The sequence below is a fragment of the Mercurialis annua genome, linkage group LG2 (assembly GCF_937616625.2).
Source record: "Mercurialis annua linkage group LG2, ddMerAnnu1.2, whole genome shotgun sequence".
Taxonomy (NCBI): Eukaryota; Viridiplantae; Streptophyta; class Magnoliopsida; order Malpighiales; family Euphorbiaceae; genus Mercurialis; species Mercurialis annua.
Genome location: NC_065571.1, coordinates 2,614,565 through 2,639,061, shown reverse-complemented (window position 1 = coordinate 2,639,061; position 24,497 = coordinate 2,614,565). Strand labels below are relative to the sequence as shown.

Sequence of the window (24,497 nt, the reverse complement as noted above, 5' to 3'; positions counted from 1 at the left end):
TGTTTGATCAATTCAATAACATAACTTTGATTGATTAAAGTAATTATAACTAAACTTGCAATTATAATCCAATCTAGAAATACAAGTTGTAGAAAGAGCCTCGACATTTTCCAAAAACAACTTTTTGATGCTAAATTAGGGAACAACTTTCTTGGATGCCTGATCCAAGTTTTGTATGCAGACGCATATTTGCCCCCGCAAGATGAAATAATTATACAACTCAACAGTTGTGCAACGTGATCCGTGCAACAAATTAATAAGGTATTTGCCATGTGTGAATATTTAATAATAAAAAAATAAGCAATAAATAAAGATTCCCTATCGCGAATATTTATTGACTTGTTGTAAAAATGACGTGGTACATTCGTTGTTTGGGATAAAGACTCCGAAGAGGTTAAAGAAAGGAGGCGTGTTTGAGCCTAGATAAGCTGACTTTTAGGGTTTAAAGAAGCTCTTAATTAGTTAAAAGGATGATTGAATATGACTATCGAGTCGAACGCTATGTATTTAATTCTGAATCTCACGATGATGCTTTGTTCGAAGACTGCTTAGCGTGATCAGAATAATTCTTAAATTTGTCTTTTGTTTTTATAAAAATATCTGCGAATCAGGAATACATGTGTTAACATTGTGTGTTCGCTTCTTGGTAGATCATTAGAAGCACTTGTCAAACTTTCCCGAATATTTTACAGATGTAGTTGTTTCGAATTATTTTTAATAAAATTAGTGGTTTATAAACAAAAATAGAAAGAGCCTGAGAATGGGGTTTACTGGACCAGCATGGGGCCCAAAAACATGGTTTCAGAAGGAGAACATATAGACAAAGACAATGATGATAATAATAATAATTTTAATCTTTAAATATGAGAATAAAATTAAAATATTAAATTTTTAAAAAAGGATCAAAATCAAAATACACCATCGCCTGCTCACTTCACTGTCTTTCATCATTTTCAGTGGAAATTCATTTTCCCTCCATACAACACTATTTTAAGTTTTTTTTTTCCACATCGTAAAAACGCAGACCTAAGCACAGAGTCACAGAGCTTCACAGGTAATTCTTTCCTTTTTTAAAATTTTTAGGGTTTGTTTTTTTATACAGAATTCGAGTTTTGTATTGTTTTTTTTTAATTTGTTTTTTCAAATGTTTAGATCTGTTACATTTTGCGTTCCTTAGTTCATTAGGTTTAAAATATTTCATTAGGTTTATCTGCTCTCTGATTTTAGTTTTGTTCGTTTCATTTTTCATTTGCTATATATTCTTGTGTTGATTTATGTTATAACTGGTATACTGTGATTATTTAGCTGTGTAAACGACGAAGCGATTCTAATTGGTAGTTCTAGCAAAAATTCAATGATTAGAATGACTTGAGAATTGCACAAGGTTAGGGTTTAATGTGTGTATAACTGTATATGTAGCTTACATAAGGCTTGCCTGTGGAGAGTTTTCACAGCTGTTTCGATGTTTTGTTGAGAATTTGTCAAAAATGCTCCGTTTTTGAAAATATTTGCAAAAAATACTCCGGGTTTGAAATTTTATAAAAGTACTTCGTTTTTTTAGAAACTGTTTTAGAAACGGTTTTTTAAAATGGTTGCAAGTTGTGTATTTAGAAACCGTTTAAAACCATTTGAAATTGTTTAAGAAACTGTTTCTAAAACGGTTTCAAATTGTGTTTTTTAGAAACTGTTTGAGTAAAAAAGTAAATATTTAGACGTGCTGAGGTAGGACTAAGAATTTGCAGTTTAGGGGTTATATTTTGCAAATATATTTTTTTAGGTATTTTTGTAAAGATCCATTTTTTTTCTTTCCCATTTGGTTTTGTTTGAGAAAAAGAATGATTAAGATGAATTGCAAGTGGTAATGTATGTGTAGCCCTTATTAACAGGTTCTTTCGCAATGGATGCTGCAACCCTGAAGTCACAACGGCCATTCTCTATTAAACTTTGGCCGCCTAGCCAAAACACAAGGCATATGCTTTTGGTGCGCATTACTGACAATCTCACTAGCAAGTCAATTTTCACTCAGAAGTACGGCAGTTTGAGCAAAGAGGAAGCTGAGGATAATGCAAAAAGAATTGAAGATGTTGCTTTTATTGCTGCCAACAAACATTATGAAAATGAGCCAGATGGTGACGGAGGTTCGGCTGTTCAGTTTTATGCAAAAGAATGCAGCAAGTTAATTTTGGAGATTCTCAAAAAAGGCCCTGCACCAAGGGAGGATGGAGAAGTCCTGGCATCTGAGGAAGTTCCTGCATCCTGTAACATTTTTGACATATCCAAAGGTCCACGAGCCTTTATTGAGGCAATTGAGGCTGAGGAAATACTCAGTCCATTAAAGGATCCTGGAAATTCATACACTAAGATATGTTTCAGCAATAGAAGCTTTGGTCTAGAAGCTGCTCGTGTTGCTGAGCCGATTTTAGTTTCTATCAAGGATCAGTTAAAGGAAGTTGACTTGTCAGATTTCATTGCCGGAAGACCAGAGGCTGAAGCTCTTGAAGTTATGAACATATTTTCTTCTGCCCTTGAAGGTAGCATTCTGAAATCCTTGGACCTGTCAAACAATGCTTTGGGTGAGAAGGGTGTGAGGGCCTTTGAGGCCCTCCTACGGTCACAAAGCTGCTTGGAGGAGCTTTATTTGATGAATGATGGTATTTCGGAGGAAGCCGCACGAGCAGTTTGTGAATTGATTCCTTCCACAGAGAAGCTTAGGATTCTTCATTTCCATAACAATATGACGGGTGATCAAGGGGCACTTGCCATTGCTGAGGTTCTAAAACGTTCTCCGTTGCTGGAAGATTTTAGATGCTCCTCAACAAGAGTAGGCGCAGAAGGAGGAATAGCCCTGTCGGAAGCGCTTGACAATTGTTCTCATTTGAAGAAACTTGACCTCCGAGACAACGTGTTTGGTGTAGAAGCTGGAGTTGCTCTGAGTAAATCTCTTTCTAAGCACGCAGGTCTCACCGAGGTTTATTTAAGTTATCTGAATTTGGAAGATGAGGGTACCATTGCCATAGCCAATGCTCTCAAGGAATCAGCCTGTGCACTTGAAGTGTTGGATATCGCTGGAAATGACATAACAGCTGAATCTGTCGCAGCATTGTCAGCTTGTGTAGCAGCAAAGCAGAATCTTACAAAGTTGAACTTGGCCGAAAATGAACTGAAGGATGAAGGTGCAATCCAGATTATCAAGGCCATGGAAGAAGGCCATATCAAACTGAAAGAAGTCGACATGAGTACCAATTCCATCGGAAGAGTTGGGGGTCGGTTGTTGGCACAAGTTGTGGTGCAGAAGCCAGAGTTCAAATTGCTGAATATCAACGAGAACATTCTCTCCGACGAAGGTATTGATGAGGTGAAGGAGATTTTCAAGAAATCCCCTGATATGCTGGGGCCGTTGGATGAGAATAATCCTGAAGGCTTTGATGATGAAGAATCTGGAGAGGGTGACGATAATGAGCACGACTTGGAATCAAAACTGAAGAACCTTGAAGTTAAAGGAGAAGAAGACTAGAGTTTCTTTCCATTGTTTCGGAGTAGCTTTCACTTTTTTTATTGCAGTAGCAACCACTGAAACATAATTGTATGCAGGAGCTATCCACAGCATTTTTGGCTTATTATTCAATTCTGCTAGAGCATGGACTGCGAAATTGAGCATAAAAGATTTACAGTCAGCATGACAGGTTTAATGAAAAAATTTCCTTATCTTGGAGCATTTTTTTTTCTCATTTTAGTCAGTGGGATAATGTAGTATTTAACTAAATAACTTCGATGCTTTTTCTTAAAAAGAAGCTATATAAATGTTTTTCTTAATTTGCTTATTGTTGCTCTCATGTATGTTTTAGGTGACTTTTTTTTCTCTCTAGTGTACAACCAAATCCCTACGTTTTCATATAGCGGGCATTCACTTTTCATTGCTGTAATTAGGCAAATTAAATTGAACAATCGAATAAAAATTTCAGTAATCAACTGAATTTTTGTTATGAATTTTTTTCAAGTTCTTAAAATTGCAGTTTAACATCTTGCAGAAGGCAAGATTTTAGTTTGATTTGCCTCATACTAAATGCACATGCCTAGTTGCAAGACTTTCTATTCCATATTATGCAAAAGTTTCAAAATGGATACTAAACATTTTTTTTGTTATAAAATGGATACGAAACTTAGGGCATGTGCCTGAAAGTCCTTTCGTAGTGCCCATTTTGTAACAGAAAATTATTCGATACCCATTTTGCAGTTTCCGGATAGTTCAATACCCTTCCAATTTTAATAGGCTAGGATTCTATATAAATCAGCACAATAAAAGAGCAAAAGATATCTATTGATTTCTAAGATGTCAAATACTACCAATAGAAGTTGTTAATAGCTTTGCATACCCCTGAGCATCTAAATCAGTCCATACAGGAAAGCCGGTCAAAATAAAACAGGGCGAATTTTATGAATTTCGATAATGATACACAGGCAGCTAGCTGATACGCACGAGGCGAGCTGCAAAAAATGCTATATCGGAATGTAGTGTGCATGATAATCCAGTAACCAGTTGAGGTAACTTCACAGGCCGCCAGCCACAACTTCATTGAAACCTTGCGCCAAACATCAGCAAAAAATTTAATAAGGTGGCAGGGGATCATAAATCTTTCTGTTGGTCGATAACATCACACCCAACGATTTCCTCTTCCGTTAGAGTTCTGGCCTTTAGAATCAGATGATGAACTCTGAAGAGGATGGCTAGATCTTTTCTTCTTATGAGCATTCCACATAAATATGTGCCCATTCCAATTGCTTCCTCTAACAGCTTGATTTTCAGATTTTTCTACACTCTGATATTTAAATGTTTCAGCTAAAACTCCATCAGGCTTAAATCGCTTTGTGTCGGAACCAATCGTATCTTCTTCGCTTGTTCCCTCGCTCGCAGCAGGCATTGTTTCATTCTTTATTTCCGAATCCTTTATTTCTGTTCCACCACTGTTATTATACGAATCGTTTCCATCCAGTGGAGGAAGTTCTTCTGGTCTTCTTCCCTTAGTTGAAAACTTCGATATGTCCTGTCCGCTTTCTACGGCTTTCATCCATTGTAAATCACTTAACGTATCAGCATAAGTGACCTCCTTTCTTCTGCGTTTTCCCAAAACTGCCGTATTATTTGGATCAAAACCTTTTTTTTCCTTATCAGGAGTTTTATAAGCCCATTCTGGTACCTCGCGTTCTTCCATGAGACGCGATTTATAATTCTCTTTCTTCCGTCTCTCTCTATCCATCTTTTCAAAGATCTCAAACTCTTCCTTTGACCGGGCAGCAAGGCGGTTAATTTCTCTCTCGCTTGGCACATCATTTCCAAGAGAACTTGATCCTTTGCGCATGATCTCCTCTAACAATTCTCTTCTGTCCTTAGCTGCAAATGCAATGACATTGCCTAAATTTAGTAATCAATTTTTCTGGTAAAGAGATAAATACTTACGCAGGGATTCAGTGTCATCTCATTATCCCAAGCATGCAGTAGATGAAAAGAGTATCATCAAGAACATCTTTACTATTTAACTATGAAACACGGAAAATTTGAAAAAGCTGCGTTTTTTATTTCGAAAATATTTTGGAAATCGAAACTCTTGGAAACTCATACGAACATTCAGGCAGTTTTGGTAATTAACAACAATTAAACACCCATATCCTATTAAAAATCCTAAAAAATTAACCACAAATAAAATAAATCTAATCAATTACCCACAAACTTAATCATTCAAATTATCCGCAATAACCTTTGCTTCCCAGTGACTGTTACAAGTCGTTTTCATTTCCTATTTCCATGCTACTTAGCTTTTTAAAAAGGCACCGAGTGATGAATATTTGTGACAGATAAACAAAATTAGCATACCTGTGGAAGTTGTGTTAAACAGTCCAGCCTGGATAACCTTTGCGTCAATGCCCTTCTTCTGTTTTGCACGCTCCAAAATTACCTCCTCTATTGATCCAACGCTAACCAACACGAATACCTTAACTTCCTTCTTTTGTCCAATACGATGTGCGCGATCCTCTGCTTGTTGGTCCATCTGAGGGTTCCAATCACTATCAAATATTATTACAGTATCAGCCGTTTGTAAATTCAAGCCAAGTCCTCCAGCACGCGTGCTCAATAGAAACATGAAATAAGGAGAGTCTGGAGCATTGAATTGCTTTAGTAACGTCCCTCTTTCCTCCGTTTTGGTCGAGCCATCGAGTCTCAGATACTTATAATCATGTAGTTGCAAGTAAATTTCGAGAATGTCCATTAGACGGGTCATTTGTGAGAAAAGCAGAACTCTATGATTTGTTGCTCGAAGTTTTGGGAGTAAACGATCAAGAAGTTCAAACTTTCCTGCTGCTCTAATGATTTCATCTCTCCGCCACATATTGTAGTCTCCGACAAAAAGGTATGGGTGGTTGCAACACTTTCTGAGCTGCATCGTCAGATTCTGTAGACTTTTTGATTTCCCAGAGCCTGCAAATTGTTGTTAAAATAGGAGTTTGAGCAAGTAAAATTCGATTTATCGGCAAGCACATAAAGCTTAAATGCTAGGTCAAATATGTATAAAATTTAAATAAAAGTGAAATGCAAATAATTGCCCAACATTTGAGCAACTTATAAGTTTAGGCAAATTTATCACTAACCTTGTAGTTTTTGCAATTCAATGCATAAAACAAGTCGGCGGTGAAATTATGCCGAGGTGGCACGCTGGAATTCTTCTAAACGACAACGTTTTACAGCACAATTTCACCGTCCATTTGTTTTATGCATTGAATTGATAAAATTACAAAGGTTGGCGTTAAATTTGCCAAAATCTAGAAGTCGCGATTAAAACGCTAAAAGAACTAAACGTGGAGCATTTATTTGCAATTAACCCTTTAAATAAAGCCAAATCAAACAAATTAAAATGTAAGCATCAAAAGCTAATTTCAGAAATAGCTGATATCGACTCACTCTAAATGTCACTCATTCAATGAATTTAAACTACTTATAAGTTATAATGCTTTGGCTGCAGGGACAACATAGTAAAAATGCTTCCGCTAGTTCAATAATTAAGCCGCGTCCACATTGCCGCGTAAACAATATAGTAAAACTTCATATTCTGATTATATGCATTTGGAATATAAGTTTTAAGTGATCTCAAAAAGAAGACGGACAAATAGCATGAAGGAGCAAAAGCAACAAACCTAATCCAACTCTGCCTATCTCTGTAACTTGTTGGTAATAAACTTTCTGCCATGCTGACATGTCACACTTCAGTATGACCTGAGATTTCCCAGGAAGGAATTTCTCCACCTCATTTTTTTTCCTTCTCAAAATAAATGGCCTGACAACCTGAGAATAAAACATGTAGATATAACTCCGCCTTAACTAAATTCACTAATCTTTTTTTCAAAAAGTCAGCAAAACACTACTTGATGCAAACGTCGAATTATCAGCATTTCTTCTTCACCACTAAGAGCAACCTTGTCTGCAAAAGGAGCATTGAACCAGTCCCCGAAGTTATCGACCGAATTGAAAATATTTGGAAGGAGAAAGTTGAGTAGCGACCAAAGTTCATGTAAGCTGTTCTGTATTGGAGTTCCAGTTAGTAGAAGTCTCCGTTCAATCTGGTAGCTTCTGCAACAAGTTAAAAATTCAGTAAGAAAGTCTTGCTCATATCAATGTGAAAACCTACTTTGGCCTAAGACCAGGCAAACCTGATTTATTGACATAAAGGGGGTTGAGTCTGGTTTTGATAAAGTACATACAATCATCCAAGACAATATACAGCTATAAGCAAAGATAGGACATAAAATAGCTCACAGCGAACCAAAGAAGGTGGACAAATTATTCAACCAATTACAGCTTTAAACTGCATAAATGCAAGAATCAAAGCATGCTTCTACAAGTGAAGAAATATACCCAGACTCGAGAATTTTTGAAAGTGCACAGTCATGATTTTTCAATCGATGCCCTTCATCAACAATCATGTAGCGCCACATAATCTTTTTCAGAAATTTTCTATCTCTCATGATTAGGTCATAGTGTGTGATAACCACATCAAAGTTGTTGTATTTTGACAACTGTTCTCTTAAAGCCTTTCTCTCCTCTTGACGTCCATCATAAAGAACTGCTTTAATCCTGGACAAGGAAGAAAAATTGTGAGAAATTGCACGGCTACACTGCATTTATTTGTGAACGAGACACAAACATCGCCCTGATAATGATAAAAAGTAATATCAAGAGATGCTTTCTACATACTCATCCTCAGAAATCCATGTTGAGAACTCATTAATCCAATTGGGTAGTACAGCCTTTGGAGCGACTATCAAGTGTGGTCCACGGATACCTTTTTTCTCCTTCAGATACGCTATCAACGAAATCGTTTGTATTGTTTTCCCCAACCCCATCTCATCAGCTAAAATTCCATTTAAATTGTTGTTGAACAAAGATAACATCCATTGAAGCCCTTCTAACTGATACGGTCTTAAAGTCCCACCTTGAAGCATGGCAGGCTGCTCAGTTACCTGTTTTACAATATTAATTTGATTATATACTCCCATATCCAGTAACCAACAAGATAAATGCAGTTTGAAAGTGCTTATTGCAACATATAAAAGAGTATTATTCAAAACATTGATAATTTGCTGAAGAACTTTGTTATTCTCCAACCATACTCAAAGATCCGAATTACATACTAGTCCACAAAATTGAGGAATGAGGACCCACATCACATATGCGAACATCAATCAGCACTCAACAAGTTGAATTTATTTCCTGTGTCATATAATTGCAAACTGCTGCTTATTTGGTAAATAAACAAGTTGATTGAAAAAATCATATAACTGACTGGTCAAGACATAGGCTTAGAGCAAATGACTGGAGGCAACTGTCAATAATGGGATTAACCCATAAAGCTTCAAAGTCCAATTTATTATTTCGAATTCCCATGATTGTTGTGTGCTAACAAGCAGCTTAATAATTGCATAAAGTACCAAATATTAAATCTTAAACCATAAAAATCAACTCCATAGGCCTAAACAGAAGGTTTGAAAATAAACAAATTAGAGAACAGAACTATAAAGTTCACCTTCTCCTCAATTGAATGAATGGCCGAGTTATATTGTCGCTGCCCTTTAAGTAAATCATTACTGTCATCATTACGATCAGAATCGATGATGTCTGCATCGTCCTCGGTGGGTGTATCCCCTAAGCTTTCTGATACAGCTTCCGGGATTTCTAAGGGTTCAATGCCATCTGAATACTTTGCATCTTTCTGACGCTGAACAGCAGCCCCCAAATTAACAAGAAGTTTATTTGTTTCTTCAAGAAGTGTTGTAAGTCGTTCATTCTTGCTCTCCTTCACCAATCTCAAATAATCTTCGTCATTGTCATTCCTCAGGGCTTGGATCCTCAGTTTTTCAGCCCGAGTAGCACGCTGTCTTTGCCTTCCATGCCAATGCTAAAAAATACATTGGAAAGTCTAGTTATTGTATACTATGCAAAAAACACCAAAAGAATCTATAAGAGCATATGTGCTTCTTATTGATTCATCAAAATTACTCATTGGTTTTGTTTGAGTTTATACTAAAGTTCAGATAGAGCATTCTCTCACAAAGACGCAGGTGTAACACAAAATCAAATATAAAGGACACAGAGAAAGGCAACAAAATATACCTGGATCCAATCATTCCTTTGCTTCCTTCGTTTAAGAGAAGCCTGAGCTTGCAGTTGGAACTCCCGGAGTGTATTAATTATCTCTGCAAAGAACTTTCTTTTCTTACTCTCTATACGGTTTCTTTCTTCTTCTTCTAACCTTGACAGCCTCTGCATCAATATTATTACTACATCAGCATCACACAATATATAAGATGTTGGCATCAAGTCCATAATCAACATCTACCAAGTTAACGATGTTATTGATCTATCTAGAATGCCAGATATGCATAGCAGAACCAATTAATTATATGAGCAGAAATCTACAGACACTATTTACAATCTAGAAGGCTCAGTTTCATTAACACAGCCTTTTAATAATGGGTAAAAGTTGGAAAGACATGTATGCATAACGAAAGAAATGAAGCAAAGGAGAAAGAACAGATAACCTCTGCATCCCGTTTTTTTCTGAACTGATCATCAGCTTCTGAGGCAAAAGCGTCTCCTACACCATATGAAGGACGGCGCAGTCTCATCATACCCCAATCAAACAACTGCTTATCAGGAGATGCACAATTTAGGCGAAGCCAATACTCTGAACTCACTTCTGTCCGCACTTTACTCTGCAACTCCGCTAGCTGCCAAAAACAAGTACTTGCCCAAAAGGACAGGACATATGTCATTCTCAACTCTTAATAAAGGGAGAAAAAGAGGGTATCTACTAAATATCAACCAAGAAGCTTCTTTCGCTGTGAACCTAGTAAAACGCTAAGGAAGAGTGAAATCATTTCTTACAATAAGCAAAAATGGCCATAGAACTTCTGAAAAGAGAAGAAAACAAGATTCTAATTTTAAAAATTCAAAACTGTTCCTCACCCAACCAAACAACAAGTAAACATCCATCAGTCAACAGTAAAAGAACCAAATGTATCATTAATTCAGATGACAGGGTTTAATCAAAAAGAAAATAATAGGCAATCACAAACTTGATGCACATATAACTCCAACAAAATGAAATTTACCTTCAGTCCATATAGCTCAAGTAAGCACTTCGTCTGAAGGTCCTCACCTCTGGTTGAAGGAAGTTCTGATAGAAAACACTAAAATCTAAGTAACCCTTTCCCAAGATTGCATATACCATAACCTAAATCACATTAAACAAGAACTAAAAAAAATCTCATTTAATCATCTATGGACATAAAACAAAAACAAAAAATTCTAAAAAGACAACAACCTTCGAGTTCATTTAAGCGATGCTTAGTATGGCCTTGATATCGTTTTTCCCTCGATTCACAAAGTAAAGAACCCGACATGCAACTACTCCTTTGCTTCGCCAACGCCTCCTCAAATTCACTCATTAAATCCCCTACAATGGGGATTCCACTTTCATCTCGCTACACCGATACAAAAACAAAAATCCAAATCAGGTAGAGAATAACTTATTGATTCAAAAATGTCAAAAAGATACAAGCTTTATACAGAACTAAAGCACATTATGCAACAGTCCATCTGCATAGCAAACTAATACACAATTACAAACCACAATAAAAATCCAATCAAAGCATACTCTCAATTAACAAGAACTCATAACCTAACCACAAAATTCCATAACAAACCCACAAAACCAAGAAACTAAAACAACAATTCCACAAAAGAGTATCACAATCACACCTCAAAACCCTCGAAAAACGTAAAAGTACGAAAAGGGTAGATAAAAAAAGACGTACCAATCCATTAGAACCGTTATGAGGGGCAATTTGGGGATCAGAATAGATGGAGAAGACGGAGTTAAATAACTGAGGAGGGAGCGGGAGGTCACGAGAGACCAAACTAAGCGCTGAGATTAAAGACTGAGTGTTTTGAATGTCAACAGCCTCTGAAGAAGGCGGCTGATGATGATGGTCTTGCTGCTGAGCCACCATGGCGGGAATGATTCGGTTATTTTAGATGTTTATAACGGTTTAATTTGGGGTTTGAATAGGAAGAGAGTAAGAATTATAAGAATTAAATTGGCGCTCTCTCTAATTTTTTTCTTCGGCGTTTTGGGTTTAGGTTTGAGTTTGAGAGAGAGAAATATATGAGAGCTGAGCCGGTCGGTTTTATTGTCTGGCTTTTTTAATTAAACACGTCTCTATTTATATGTATTGACAATAACACCCTTGTTCTTTTTTTTCTTGTATTGTTACGGAAATATGAGTCATATGACACGTCATCTCTGGGTGCCAACATGTCAGCCTAATGTTACCAGCGCAGTAATCTGAATATGCCATGTTTCATATGAAACAAGTCACCTGCCTCTTGTGAATGACATGGCAAAAAATACGTCAAATAAAAATATTTAATCAATTACTCTTAAATATGTCTCATTTTATCTTTTTATTTTTTTGAGTTATATTATATATGTATAATATTTATAAAACTTTTAAATATTAATTTTATTTATAATTAATTTTTTTATAAGCTTGAATTTGATTATAAATAAATAATTTTATTTATTAATTGTCATACATATGTAAAGGAAATTAACATATATAATATTTTATGATATTGAATTTTGATAAATAAATTATTTTAATTTTATTATTTACAGTTTTTCTCACATTTTTCTATCCTTTGTTTTTTTTTCAAATATTATTTTCCAGTGTTTATTTCTTGTCACCAAATGTATGTATGTGGCACTAAACACATCATCAATATGGCCTGCACATGGACTATTTTAATAGAGTATACATGTGGCATAGGGGTGGATCTAGGGTCCGACCCTCCTCACCAGGAAAAAAAATATAAAAATAAAAAAATTAAGATATTTTTCTTATAGAGGCGGTTATAACTGCCCCTAATAGTTTAAGGCGGTTTTATTTTCATGTAGAGGTGGTTAAAACCGCCCCGAAAAGTATTTGTTACAGCATTTACCATTGTTTAATATTTTTAAATATGCGAACGTAAAAATTTCGATCATTCTGAGTTTGTGTCATGGTTCCGCCCGTGCATATGATGGATCATTTCGGCCAAGTATTATATGCCAAGTGTCCATATACCAATAGCAACATATCCATATGTCTGCGTGGCTAATAACTGTAGCACACAGTTGACATGTTCCAATATCTAGGTGTCACCCTTTCTCCTCGTCCATACAACAGAATGCCATGTCACAAGCTGCATATGACACGCCATTCCTAGCCAAGTGGGATATTCAGCTCGCTGCTGCTGACATGTACTAATAACATCATCAAGTGTCCACGTCAATTAAGAAATACCCCGTCATCTTAGTTTTGTTAAAAGGCTTAAATGCTCCAAAAATCACGAACTATCGCGTGTTCTTAGTATTTAACACGAACTTTTAATTTTGTCATAAAAATAAATGAAATATCAAATTTTTGCAATAATAACATCGGCACCATTTTGGACGTAAAACGGCATTGTTTTAAAAAAAACATAAACATGGTCTTATACGCAAAAATTAGATACTTCATGTACTTTTATGTCAAAACTAAAAGTTCATGTTAAATGTCCAAAACACGCGACAGTTGGTGATTTTTGGTGCATCTAAACCTCGTTAAAATGAAGGGAAAACATATTGTTAAGTTCTTGAATTATTTTGTTTTTTTAGTCTATGCAACTTAATTGTTTCAATAGTTATAAAAGAAATTAAAACATGTATTTACACTTGAACCCCGTAATTTCTCAAAATAATCAATTGCCATATTACATTAGAAATTCAAGATTAGTCAAAATTATATTACGGCTGATAATAACAACAATATTGGCATAGGAAATTTTTAAATAACACAACATGATATGGTACGATTTTAAAAAAAATAAAAATATCCTACCAATTTTAAATAATCCTTGTGAAATTTATACTTTCAAAATTTAATTTCAGTTATGTCTACAAAGAAATTCCTTGGAAAATCCGCAAACTTCTAGCTCAACCTAAGCTAAATAATGTATTACCAAATATTCTAAGACCATCTTCCTGTGCTAACCTTAAGATCTTCGCAAGGCTCCATTTATCGGTTCTTGGAAATATTGAAGTGATATGAATATTGCTTCCTGTAATCAACACACATTTAGATTATAATCTCTCTGTTGCAGATTCATATGAAATAGTAAATTGACTAATTAAAATATGACCTCAGTTCGAATTGTTCGACTTCCTTGATGAGGGCAGGTGTTCAAGTATGAATCAAAAACCTCTCGAACATTTGTACCCTTCAAGAAGAAGAAGAAGAAGAAGAAACATCAAATTAAATAAGAATTTAGATTATGCAGATTCATGCATAAAAGAGAACATGTTACAAGCAAACGGATTCAGCAAGATGATACCTTTAATTTACTGTCTTCTTCAATACACTCTTCCAGTCCCGCAAGCCCCCCAAAAGCAATCATCAAATGCCTAAGAAGATATACACATCGGAACAATAAAGTTGAACAATTAGGCACTTGCATAAATGTAATATTTGCTACTTCGCACCAAATAAAATTAGTTTAGATTAGAGCAAATGGATTTTGACTCCTAAAGGCTAGACAGACAAGGAACGCCAAAAAAAAGCCACAATAAAGATGCACTATCGGCCTAAGCTTGGAACATGGGGACCAGTGAAGCTCCTTGCCAGAGTAAACGAGTCACTGCCTATAGTAAGTTACATTTTGAGCCTACCATGGAACAATTTGAGCCTACCACGGAATAAATTAGTTACATTTTGAGCCTACCACGGAACAAAAAAATTACATTTTGAGCCTACCACAGAACAAAAAATATACCTGAAACTCGGCAAGGAGAGCTCTGATGAGTTAATAATCTGACCATGCTCTGAGGTACCAATTACATGATCATAGCCACCCTACTTTCAACACAATCAAATCTCATGAAGTTCTTGTGTAAATTATAAAGAGAACTAAATATGAAACTTAAAAAGGGAATTACTGAAAAATAAGATCAAAATATCAATACCTGGTATGGGGAATCATTAAGCATTGAACTAATACTAGAAGCATATCGCACTCTGTATCCCCAATACATTCCAGCTTCCTCTCTGGGCTTTGACAATGAGACAACCTGGCGTGGTAAATCTAGATAAATGGAATTGAAAATCATGAATGGTAATGAATTTTTCTGCATGCATAATGCTTCAATAAAAATGATTTAAGAACATGAAAATGCATCAAAGGACATACGCACCCAGGAAAAATAGAAAAGGGGGAAAAAATTTGGCCTGAAGGGGAAGTTTTAAAATTGAACAGGGAGACTATATACTTTAAGTTTAACTATTTAGCTTATATTTTGAGAAAATCAGTTGTCTCCAATAATATCAGGGAAAAAAATTACACTCGCTGAAAGATTGGCAGACAAATCAGGCAAGGTTCAAAATATTATAACAAAGACAAGGTATACAAAATTCTTACCAGCATCCAAATTGCGATCAGCGCCCATTGCCACAGTTACTCTTATGCCAGGTTCAAGTACTTGATCAATAAGAACATTCTGCATGAATTAGCTTCAAAATGTAAAATTATACATTCAATACAAACTTGAGGCCAATCTAGACTTCTAAGTTAAAATCATCAACCGAAGTTCAAAAAAATTGCCGCCAAGCATATATAAGTAGCGGTTATGATATTTGGGAAATAAGGAAAAAAGAAATAAGCATTCTGATAAAATTAGGCTGTTGATGCCATGCTAAAAAGAATTATGAAGTTAAATTCAAGTCTGAGAATTACTGTCATAGATTATAAAGTTCATACTTGAGAGGCATCTACAAAAAACGGCTAACTCGGAATTCAAATCAGCTTAAAAGTTAGGGGGTCAAAAGAAAAGAGGCATCTTTGATTGAAAAGTGAGGAAACTATGCTTATGGAAGGAATTGCTGCAAGATATTATTCAACTCTAACTATCTTTCCATGAGTAAAAATCAGCAGACAAAAGAATACCAAATTAGTAAATAGTTTTTCAACTACCTATAACCTATGCCACACATGAAATAAAAGAGACATCAAAACATATAGTGGAAAATAAAGGAGGTAAAACCTAAATTAGTAACAAAGTGAATTAGATTGTTACCTTACTCAGACCCACATCAACTAGTGTTCCTACAGAGTTTGGAGCTTTTTCATTTAGTGTGACACCTGCAAGTTTTTAATAAAAGTCATCAAATGATTGACCAAAAAGGAAGGACAAACAAAAAACAAATACAGCATAATCAATGCTAGAAAAAAGAACTGCAAATGTGCACTAGAATCGACAATGTTCCGTCATTCAGTAATAACAACAGTTCTAACCAGTGACCGGAAAAAAATGTGCCAAAGTTTCAAACTTTTGAGAAAGGCTTACCTTCGCGATATGGAACCCACTCATGCTTACGCACATGGTGTGGAGCATCAAGTGGAGGCAATAGACCCTGTGAAAAAACACTACAGAGTGAGATTATAATAACAATATATCACAACACGAACAATCGACAAAACAAACAAATTAAGTAAAAAAAGAGGTAATAAACCAACTGGTCAGCTCACCACAAATCTCAAGCTATTAAGCCTAGGAAAGAGAGCTTTTCTTAGATACTGTGGCGTCTCAAGATACCGCAATATCCTTATGAGAAATGCAGCACCACTTTCATTTTCATCCGAGTTGTTAACTGTAGGATCCTCTTTCACCGAGCTACTCCCATTATCAAACACCACTATCTAATCACACACAAACACCACTAGCAAATTAAAATTGTTACACTAAGCAAGGATTCAGCTGCAATTAGCTTTTCGCAAAACTAAATTTTATTTCAATCAAAATAGCTTCTAAAATTACAAAACTAGGTCTAATTCAGAGTTCAACAAAACAAACAATGTGTAACTCCAATTAAATTCATTAATTAATGAAAAACAGCAACAAAAAGCTAAACACAGCTACCTCATCAATACGAAAAATTGTGGCGGCACGCGCAATTTGTCCGGCCAGCTGAAAAAAATAAGAAAACATTAAAATTATTAGCTGAAACAAAAATGTTGAGAATAAAAAAAACAGATTAATTAAAATATTGTCGAGATGAATAGAATGAAGAAGAGCAATACTCGAGTAGCTAGCTCGAGAGATTGAGTGTTGTCGATGATTGAACCAGGTAAAGCTACGCTTACTGTAGGCTTTTCCTTCCCTTCTATTTCATTAGGTTTTTCCTTCTTCTTTTTCTTCTTTATTTTCTTACCGGAATCACCGTCGCCGTTGACGGCGTCTGGTGTTTGGTGGCGGTTTGGTTCTGTATCAGGTTCAGGTTCTGATTCTGCTCTCTTCTTCTTCTTCCCCATTTGTTTGTTGGCTGGTTTTATTAACGTTCAGGGAAGGGTTTTATTTATCACTTCACTTGATAAACGGCTTTAGTAATGGCGATTTTTTTATTTGACCCGTAAACTTTAGTCACTGTCCAGGTAGCATGGACACTTGATTCAATTGACGTTCGGAAACATTTCGGATATTTGATATTTTAGACATAAAAAACCTTAAAATAACACGTCGTGTCCAAGTGTCCTATTTCCCCGTGTTCGTATCCATGGCCATGCTATCCAGGTCACTGTTATTTTATTTTTTGGGTCTTTTCCTTTTTAGAATATTTATGAAGTCTCACTTTCGAGCGTCAGTGGTTCTACTGGTTTAAGTCCGATTTAAAAATTAAAAATTTGACTATGAACCATTAACTCCTAACGTAATTAAGTTTTATTTTCATAAAAAAATATAAGCGAAATCCATGTCCGTCAAACATTTTTAATTCAAGTAATTAAGATACATTGAACATTAAATCAAACTACCTCAGGGGAAACAAGAGTTTCACCTATATTTCGGTAATGTATCGATTTATAATTAATGTGTATATTTATCAACTTTTAAAAATGTGATTAAACTATAAAAATGTATAAAATAAATAAATTTATGTGTAATAACTCTAAATGAAAAAACATCCTCGGTCATAAGCTTTTTGCAATTTCTGTCTCGAACTATTATGCTTTTGCATTCACAAAAATCCATATAAACCCTAATCCCCAACATTTGTATTATTACCTAAAATATTTCCTGTAGTATCATTCAATCTATAATTCCCCTCCATCCTGCATTCATTTCAAGCTTTCAATCAAGCCTCCACCGCAGTCTTTAGGCAGCATCCAAATTCCCGACGAGAAAAACAAACCTCTTTGAAACACATCTCAGCGATGATGCTTCCTTTTCATGGGCTCCAGCAAGCAGAAAACTAATACCGACGACAATGGGAAACTTAAAAGAAGTTCAAAAGCAAAAGGATAATTATAATTTGTACACTAAATACTCATAATTTATATTAGGATACAACTTTACAAGAAGATATTCTTGATTTTATGCCAAAATCCAAGAAAATTATGGAGGTGTTATCCTTTGTCCGCATTGTTCTAGCCTCACTCAGTAAAAAATTAGCAATCTTCTCTGTAGGATTATCCCCGTCTGTCGAGTACCTCTCCCTCGTCTGTTGTACACCAACAAATCCAGTTGTTACTAAATTGTCATGAAAATAGAAATCGAACAAAGGGTCATCACATAAACTTGTGAGTTGGGGTCAATTAACTCACAGTTAGCCATTTTAATCAATTGGGGACAATACTCTCTAACTTTAGGTCAAATAACCCTCTAATTGGGTCACTGCGGCCCTTCAACGCGCTCATTTTGTACAATTTGGGGGTTATTTGACCTAAATTTAGAGAATATTTTCCGTAATTGATTGAAATGACGAAGTGTGATGCACAAGTTCAGGGCACATGATGACACTTTTCTCAATAGAAATCTCATTTAACAAGAAAATATATGAATTTTTCTTTAAAAAAAGAGAGAAAACCACCTGAAGTACAAGTTGAACTGCCTTCTTAGCACCAATAACATCCCAAAAGCCATCACTGCCAGTGTTTCATTGTCCAAATCAATACTCTCAACAGAACTACTTATAAAACCGACTCGAAAACAGAAAAACACATTCAAAGGATGTAATTTTGACAATCCAAAGACAATGATCAGGGCCCATCACAAATATAAGCCACAAGATATAGAACAGCCAGTAAAAAGTGAAAATGCCACTTACTGCTGAAGCAAGGGCATTAGTATATAAATTTGAGGGGAAAAAATCACCTTGCCAAAAGTGCAAAGGCATTACTTGTGCGATCTATATGCACAGCTTTACTTATGTAGGGATCTGAACTGAAACGAGCATCTTGCTGTTTCAAAAATTTGTCTCCAAGCATCCGAGCAAGGTTCAATCCTAAATCAAGAGAGGAAAGGAAAAAAATGATTTATTAAATGAATAACATAGATCAAAAGTCTGTCAGAATAATCAGTTATGAATCAATAAACTTTTTTCTTACCACAAAGACGCGTCTCTCCATCTTTCAGAGGTTGTCCCAATTCGTTTATTCGCTGTCGTTCAGTATCGCTAACTACTCTGTGGTCTTCCGTCATCTTAATTTGCTTCCCATCAACACTGAAAATCACATCCAGCTATAAATATCATTTTTAAGACCTAGTTATGAATTATGACGGAAGATTTTTCATTTCAGACGAAGCAATACCATAGTAGCTAATAGAAATACTAGTAGTTTTAGCCATATTTTTAAAGCATCAATTGTTATTTAATATTGCATACGGCATAGCTTACAACTAACAGCCGATCTTTACTTTCTATAAAACTAATAATGCTGCACACTTTCATAGCTATAACAATGTGGAAGGGCATCATTTTGAGCATCCTCCTTTTTGTTTCCTTTGTATCCATACTATTTAAAGAGGGGGCTCTTAAAGTTAGATGCTTTACTAGAAAACATAGTAGCATATCGTCAACAACGATATTCGTATGAAAAACTAGCTGCCTCAGTGTTTATAAACTAGTGTATGTCGAAAGTCATGTTATATTATAGTTACCCAAACAACATGATGAAATGGAATTTGAGAGTAAAGCATACTTCATAACACAAGCTGAATCCCCAAGATTGGCACATTGAGCAAAGAAATTTTTGTCATCATCAGCCCAAACCAGAAGCACAGTTGCTGTACAACCCTGCAGGTGATAAGAAGTATCAAAATGAGCAAGGGCCAGATGTTACATAGATATAGTGGTGATCTGAAGTGTTTGTCAGATCGAAGAAATAGAAGAAAAAGAGTCGATGGAGTACCTCATAGTAGTAATTCAATGAAGCTTCTGTTTGAGAAAATGCAACTCTGAGAACTTCTGAAGCATCACATTGTGATAAAACCCTCTCCCTTGTTAGTGAATCCGACAAAATCTTTGCAACCTTCTCAGGAAGCATTCTGGAGCAAGTAAAAAGGTCAGACATTACTACTAAACCATGCATCAAGGCATAAGGAGGTAATTAGCATTGATGAGGATAATTGAAACTGGGCCTTCATTTGAAAAGGAAAACACTGATGCATAAGCATTCAATGCACAACATCAATCATAGCTAAGTAAAACTTCATGAATTCATATACAAATAGGGAAGTGTCTCTGACTGCAGAAGGAACAGTATATAAGAATATTGCAGGGTATCATGCACAAAAGGCAATTGCTGTTCTTTGGGAGCCTTACAAGACAGGAAAAAAATGCAAAATGCTTCAAATTTTGCATTTTTTGTCAAAGAAATAACAGATTTCATTCGATAAACGTGAGATGTTAAGGCTGAAGTAGGAATACTAACTTGCTGGCAGTATTAGCAGCTGCTGCTCCACCATGCCCATCACAAATTCCAAACATTCCAAACTGCACGATTGGGATTTAAGTTGCTTAGCGTTTCCAAGAAAGCACAATACATCCTTGCTAGGCAAACTAATGAATCATCATACCTGTTCAATGCCCGGAAGGGGCCAGTGATAATAGCACACATCTTCCATAGGAAGTTTCTTTCCTCCTCGACGCATAGCCATGGGATCTGATGCCATGCCTACACAAAAAGGCATCTCATTCTCAGCTTTAAATGTGATGTGAACCTGCCAGAAAGAAAAATAGAGAATGGTAAACACACCACTATGCACAACAGTGAAACACTAAAGATTTTTTGAAAGAGGGAAAGAAACGTATAGCTCCTAAAGCAGCAGCCAACTATGTTTCAAATATTTTCTCTAAGTGGAAAAAGGTTATATACAGATATCTTAAAAAATAACAATCCTGCAAGGAATAGGCTAATACATTTTACCAGATAAAAAGCCATCAAAATATAAACACATATATTCACAGTATATTAAACACGGAAGATTGACTTACACGTATGTTTGAGGTTGTTCCGAGAGTTATTATGTCTCCATTTGACAAATCAGCCGGATTACCCCAGTGCCTACTTCCAGAATCATGATGATTAATTGGTCGTGAATTGAGGTGCGTTCCATTTAGACTACCCATGTCAACAAGCTCCCATCTTTTCTTCTAAAATGATAAAATAGCTTTTTTTAGCTAATGCATGATAAACAGAAAGACTGATAAACAAAAATAAAGTGGTATAGAACCTACATCCACATTCCAGTTGATCATTGCATGCTTCCCCGACACTTCTGAGTCCTTCAACAACATATCACTTGATACCCTTCCAAGGATAAATGGAACTCCTGAAGCACTTGTGGACCATTTAGAACATCGGAGGCCACGAGAAGGACCAGAGATGACCTCCAGAGAGAGGCAGCTTCCTGCACTTCTAACAGAAACATAGGATAACATGTTTTTCACTTTAAACAAACAAAAGTACCAGAATTAGCTTCTTCCACACAAGTGAAAGACAAGAAATTACTTTGATCGGCAATAATGCAGGGCGCAAAATCCTGAATGCTATCATTTTCCCGATGAGGACTCTGATCTGTCTGTCCAGTATGTTGCTGAACTTCAGCTAGGTGTTCTGTCAGAAATGTGCGCTTGAGGGTTTGACCAACCGAAATATCCTCAGTGGGTTCCGAAGTTACATCTAAAATCAAGCTATCTCCTGGGACAAAATAAAATTTTAAAAATGAAACAAAAGCAAGCAAAAAAAAAAAATCTTCCCCTGACCACTAAATGAAAAAATAAGGCATACTTGGACACAGAAGGAATTCAAGATATAAATTAACACCTTGGTTCAACTGGGGCGATGCAGATGGAAGCCTCTGTTTATGAATAAGCCCATGGGATCGAGGCAACCGCAGCGGCCCTTCATTTTGATAACACGCTCCCTCTAGGTCATAATTCCTTGCTAAATCATTGTTTTCCACGTCATCTGAAACAAGCGGTCGCTCTAATTCACCAACCTAAATAGTGAAATGTATGAGGCACAAAAAATAGAACACTCGTTTGGCAGAAACACAAGCATATATCTACTTATCATGTAGCTAACAGCACTTAAAGAATAAACCTATAGTCCATTCCTAACATTAAGCTTAACACATGAGAAAATTCCTGTAAATATTCAGACTCCTAGCAATATATTAATCAAAGGAGCTGCCATCAATTAAAAAAACTAGTCTAATAGCAATTTATAATAAATTAAATTAAGCATAATACCAAATCCTAGATGCACATTAATCATCACCTAATTAGCACCTGAGATGCAATTAAGCAAAATTAGAAGCATGAGAACTCTGAAGATCATCAATTAAAATTTAAAACTGAATTTTGCAGTTAATATATCAGAATCAATCATCAAACCTGCAATTCTTTACCTCTAATGTCATTAAATTAATGAAGATCAATCACAATCAGAGTTAAAATTTCAAAATTAACGCGATAAATAATTAGTTAGCTGAATGCAATCACTTCGGCTTGTTTTTAATTCAAATTCAAAGCAATGGCAAACATCGCATTACATCGGAAAAATAAAAAATTAAGGGAAAAAAAAAAGATCAAAACAATTTAATGCTAAATTAATTAGAGAAGACGAATGGATAATTAAATAAAATTAGTAATCAAAGGCATACCTTAAGAGGACGAGAAGGAGAAGAATTAAAAAAGAGACGCCATGGTTTACAGGCGAAAAAAATAAAGAGGATAAACAAAAGAAGCATAAGTACACCGCCGATAATGCTTTCTACCACCGCCAGCATCATCGCCGCCACCACCGCCACCGCCACCGTCGCTCTCTCTCTCCGATTTAGTCGCTTTGAAATGGTCGCATTTCTCTCAATTCTATTCTATCTTTCCTTTTATTTTTTTCAATTATTTCATTGATTTTGCCTAATTTAAACATTAATTTCCCCTTATATCATATCACATGTTGCATACCAACATTTTATTTTTTATAGTATAGTTTTTCATTATATATTATAGTTCAGTTTATGAAAAAAATAAAAATACAATTTTGTGCCTTTAATGATCCTTTTTGAAGATAGGATCCAAAAAAAATTAAAAAAATTAATTGTGTATTTTTCTGTTTATGGAAGAGTATATAGTCATTGTTAGAAATATTTAGCAATGATTGTACTTTGGACTGCTTATATGAAAAGCATGTATGCTATGATTAGATATGATTATTCATTTATTTGATTTTATAAACAATTATAATCTAAACTTCTTCTATTAGTATGATTTTAGAATGAATAATTACTCAATAATAACGAATAAATCATTTTAAGATCAAAATATTTATAAAATTGGTTATTATTAATAGAGTTTTTTTAGCTATCAAATAGATAACCCAGTTACATTCATATTAGATGATTGATATTTATTTTTAAAGTGTCGAGAAACTATGCTAAAAATATTTATCACTCTAATGATATGATCACCATAAAAAATAGCAATTGTTAAATAATAATTCTTCCATCAATAGCTAAAGTCCTTGTGTTTTTATAAAGAAACAATTTCAAACTGTAACCAAAATAAGAGTGGTTTTCTCATATAAACGTTGCGCCATTTCTATAACAAGTCAGTGATCATTTGCAATAAAAAAATTGTAATTATTATTATTTTTTATCATTTAATTTTTTTAGGGTTAAAACTTTATTAGTTTGTTGTACGATTGACATAAGGCAACAACTGTATTGTGTAATTTTTTCCAAAATAAAATTATCATGTCATTAGTGGTTATTTTATTTTTATAAATTATTTTATTTATTGAACTCTATCAATGATATGATGAATTTCTATAAAATGGTAATTAGATAAAATAGGTTAAAATAAAATAACGATAGAGAAGACATTAAATGTATTCTAGTTTAAATAAAAAAACTATAATTTCATCAAGTAGGCTTGGACTTACTGGGCTAATGGGCTTCGAGTCATACGGGATAAGTGGGTGAGATCGGTTGGTGCTATGAAAAGTCCACGACTAAGATCCCTTGGGCTAGGGTATTAGTAGATTAATGGACTCAAAATGTTTTCGGGCTGGATTTCTATTCCAGCAGGAGCAAGTCTATAATGTTTGCAATTTCTGGGCCTATTGGGCTGGTCTCTGCAGCTCATGAACCGGTTAGGAATGGAATAAAAGCAAGAAGGATTTACATCCTACATATTTTTTATTTTATTAAAAAAATATTTTCATAAAAATATATAATTTTTAATTTTTATATACATAAACATGCTTTTATTTTTATTTTTACTAAAACTCTAGCAAAAGAACTACTAATATTCTACTCCAAAACTGCTAAAAACGTATTTTTGAAAAGAAAATGAAAAAGACATGTTTTTATAAAAGAATATCTGATATATAATATGAAAGTACTCTCACAAAAATATCTATTTTTGTAAAAAAAATCTTGAAACAATAACATTCATGATTTGGTTAAAATAAACAGGTTTTAGATATTTAGTATAAAAGCATATAAAACTAAATCAAATCGAAAAATAAAACTAGAAAAATTTGATTCAGTTAATCTTTTATTTTCAAGTTTTTTAATTCGATTGATTAATGA

The 24,497-nt window shown here is 34.8% G+C and overlaps 4 protein-coding genes across 7 annotated transcripts; 1 reads left to right on the top strand and 3 right to left on the bottom strand.

Annotated features, from left to right (window-relative positions):
* The first annotated feature begins 884 nt into the window (after positions 1-884).
* Positions 885-3,715, top strand: LOC126669463 (RAN GTPase-activating protein 2). Of its 2 annotated transcripts, none has more exons than XM_050362935.2 (2): positions 885-1,054; positions 1,887-3,715. In XM_050362935.2, the coding sequence occupies exon 2, from the start codon at positions 1,898-1,900 to the stop codon at positions 3,512-3,514; it is 1,617 nt and encodes a 538-aa protein (XP_050218892.1). In that variant the 5' UTR covers positions 885-1,054; positions 1,887-1,897; the 3' UTR covers positions 3,515-3,715. The 2 variants fall into 2 exon arrangements, with proteins under 2 accessions (XP_050218892.1, XP_050218893.1); XM_050362936.2 differs by having other exon boundaries at positions 1,874-3,715.
* A 582-nt stretch (positions 3,716-4,297) lies between these two features.
* On the bottom strand, positions 4,298-11,711 carry LOC126668805 (probable ATP-dependent DNA helicase CHR12). Its single transcript, XM_050361992.2, has 12 exons — positions 11,365-11,711; positions 10,872-11,031; positions 10,660-10,724; positions 10,087-10,275; positions 9,659-9,808; positions 9,072-9,443; positions 8,243-8,508; positions 7,904-8,122; positions 7,414-7,618; positions 7,186-7,333; positions 5,870-6,472; positions 4,298-5,389 (listed from the first exon to the last, which is right to left on the bottom strand). Exons 1-12 carry the CDS (start codon positions 11,557-11,559, stop codon positions 4,653-4,655), a joined length of 3,309 nt encoding a protein of 1,102 aa, XP_050217949.1. The 5' UTR covers positions 11,560-11,711; the 3' UTR covers positions 4,298-4,652.
* An 817-nt stretch (positions 11,712-12,528) lies between these two features.
* LOC126670561 (uncharacterized) lies at positions 12,529-17,020 on the bottom strand. 3 transcript variants are annotated; one of them, XM_050364316.2, is made up of 12 exons: positions 16,703-17,020; positions 16,542-16,589; positions 16,151-16,321; positions 15,969-16,035; positions 15,699-15,763; positions 15,044-15,122; positions 14,592-14,710; positions 14,402-14,481; positions 13,964-14,033; positions 13,772-13,849; positions 13,624-13,690; positions 12,529-12,841 (listed from the first exon to the last, which is right to left on the bottom strand). In XM_050364316.2, the coding sequence occupies exons 1-11, from the start codon at positions 16,931-16,933 to the stop codon at positions 13,625-13,627; spliced, it is 1,074 nt and encodes a 357-aa protein (XP_050220273.1). In that variant the 5' UTR covers positions 16,934-17,020; the 3' UTR covers positions 12,529-12,841; position 13,624. The 3 variants fall into 3 exon arrangements, with proteins under 3 accessions (XP_050220273.1, XP_050220274.1, XP_050220272.1); XM_050364317.1 differs by having other exon boundaries at positions 12,836-12,854; XM_050364315.2 differs by lacking the exon at positions 12,529-12,841 and having other exon boundaries at positions 13,474-13,690; positions 16,703-17,019.
* An 872-nt stretch (positions 17,021-17,892) lies between these two features.
* LOC126670143 (protein phosphatase 2C 70) lies at positions 17,893-22,875 on the bottom strand. Its single transcript, XM_050363812.2, has 13 exons — positions 22,566-22,875; positions 21,725-21,899; positions 21,410-21,598; positions 21,136-21,308; positions 20,893-21,051; positions 20,475-20,618; positions 20,330-20,391; positions 19,808-19,943; positions 19,598-19,692; positions 19,004-19,119; positions 18,771-18,900; positions 18,487-18,541; positions 17,893-18,117 (listed from the first exon to the last, which is right to left on the bottom strand). The coding sequence occupies exons 1-13, from the start codon at positions 22,692-22,694 to the stop codon at positions 17,956-17,958; spliced, it is 1,725 nt and encodes a 574-aa protein (XP_050219769.1). The 5' UTR covers positions 22,695-22,875; the 3' UTR covers positions 17,893-17,955.
* Between the last annotated feature and the right edge of the window lie 1,622 nt (positions 22,876-24,497).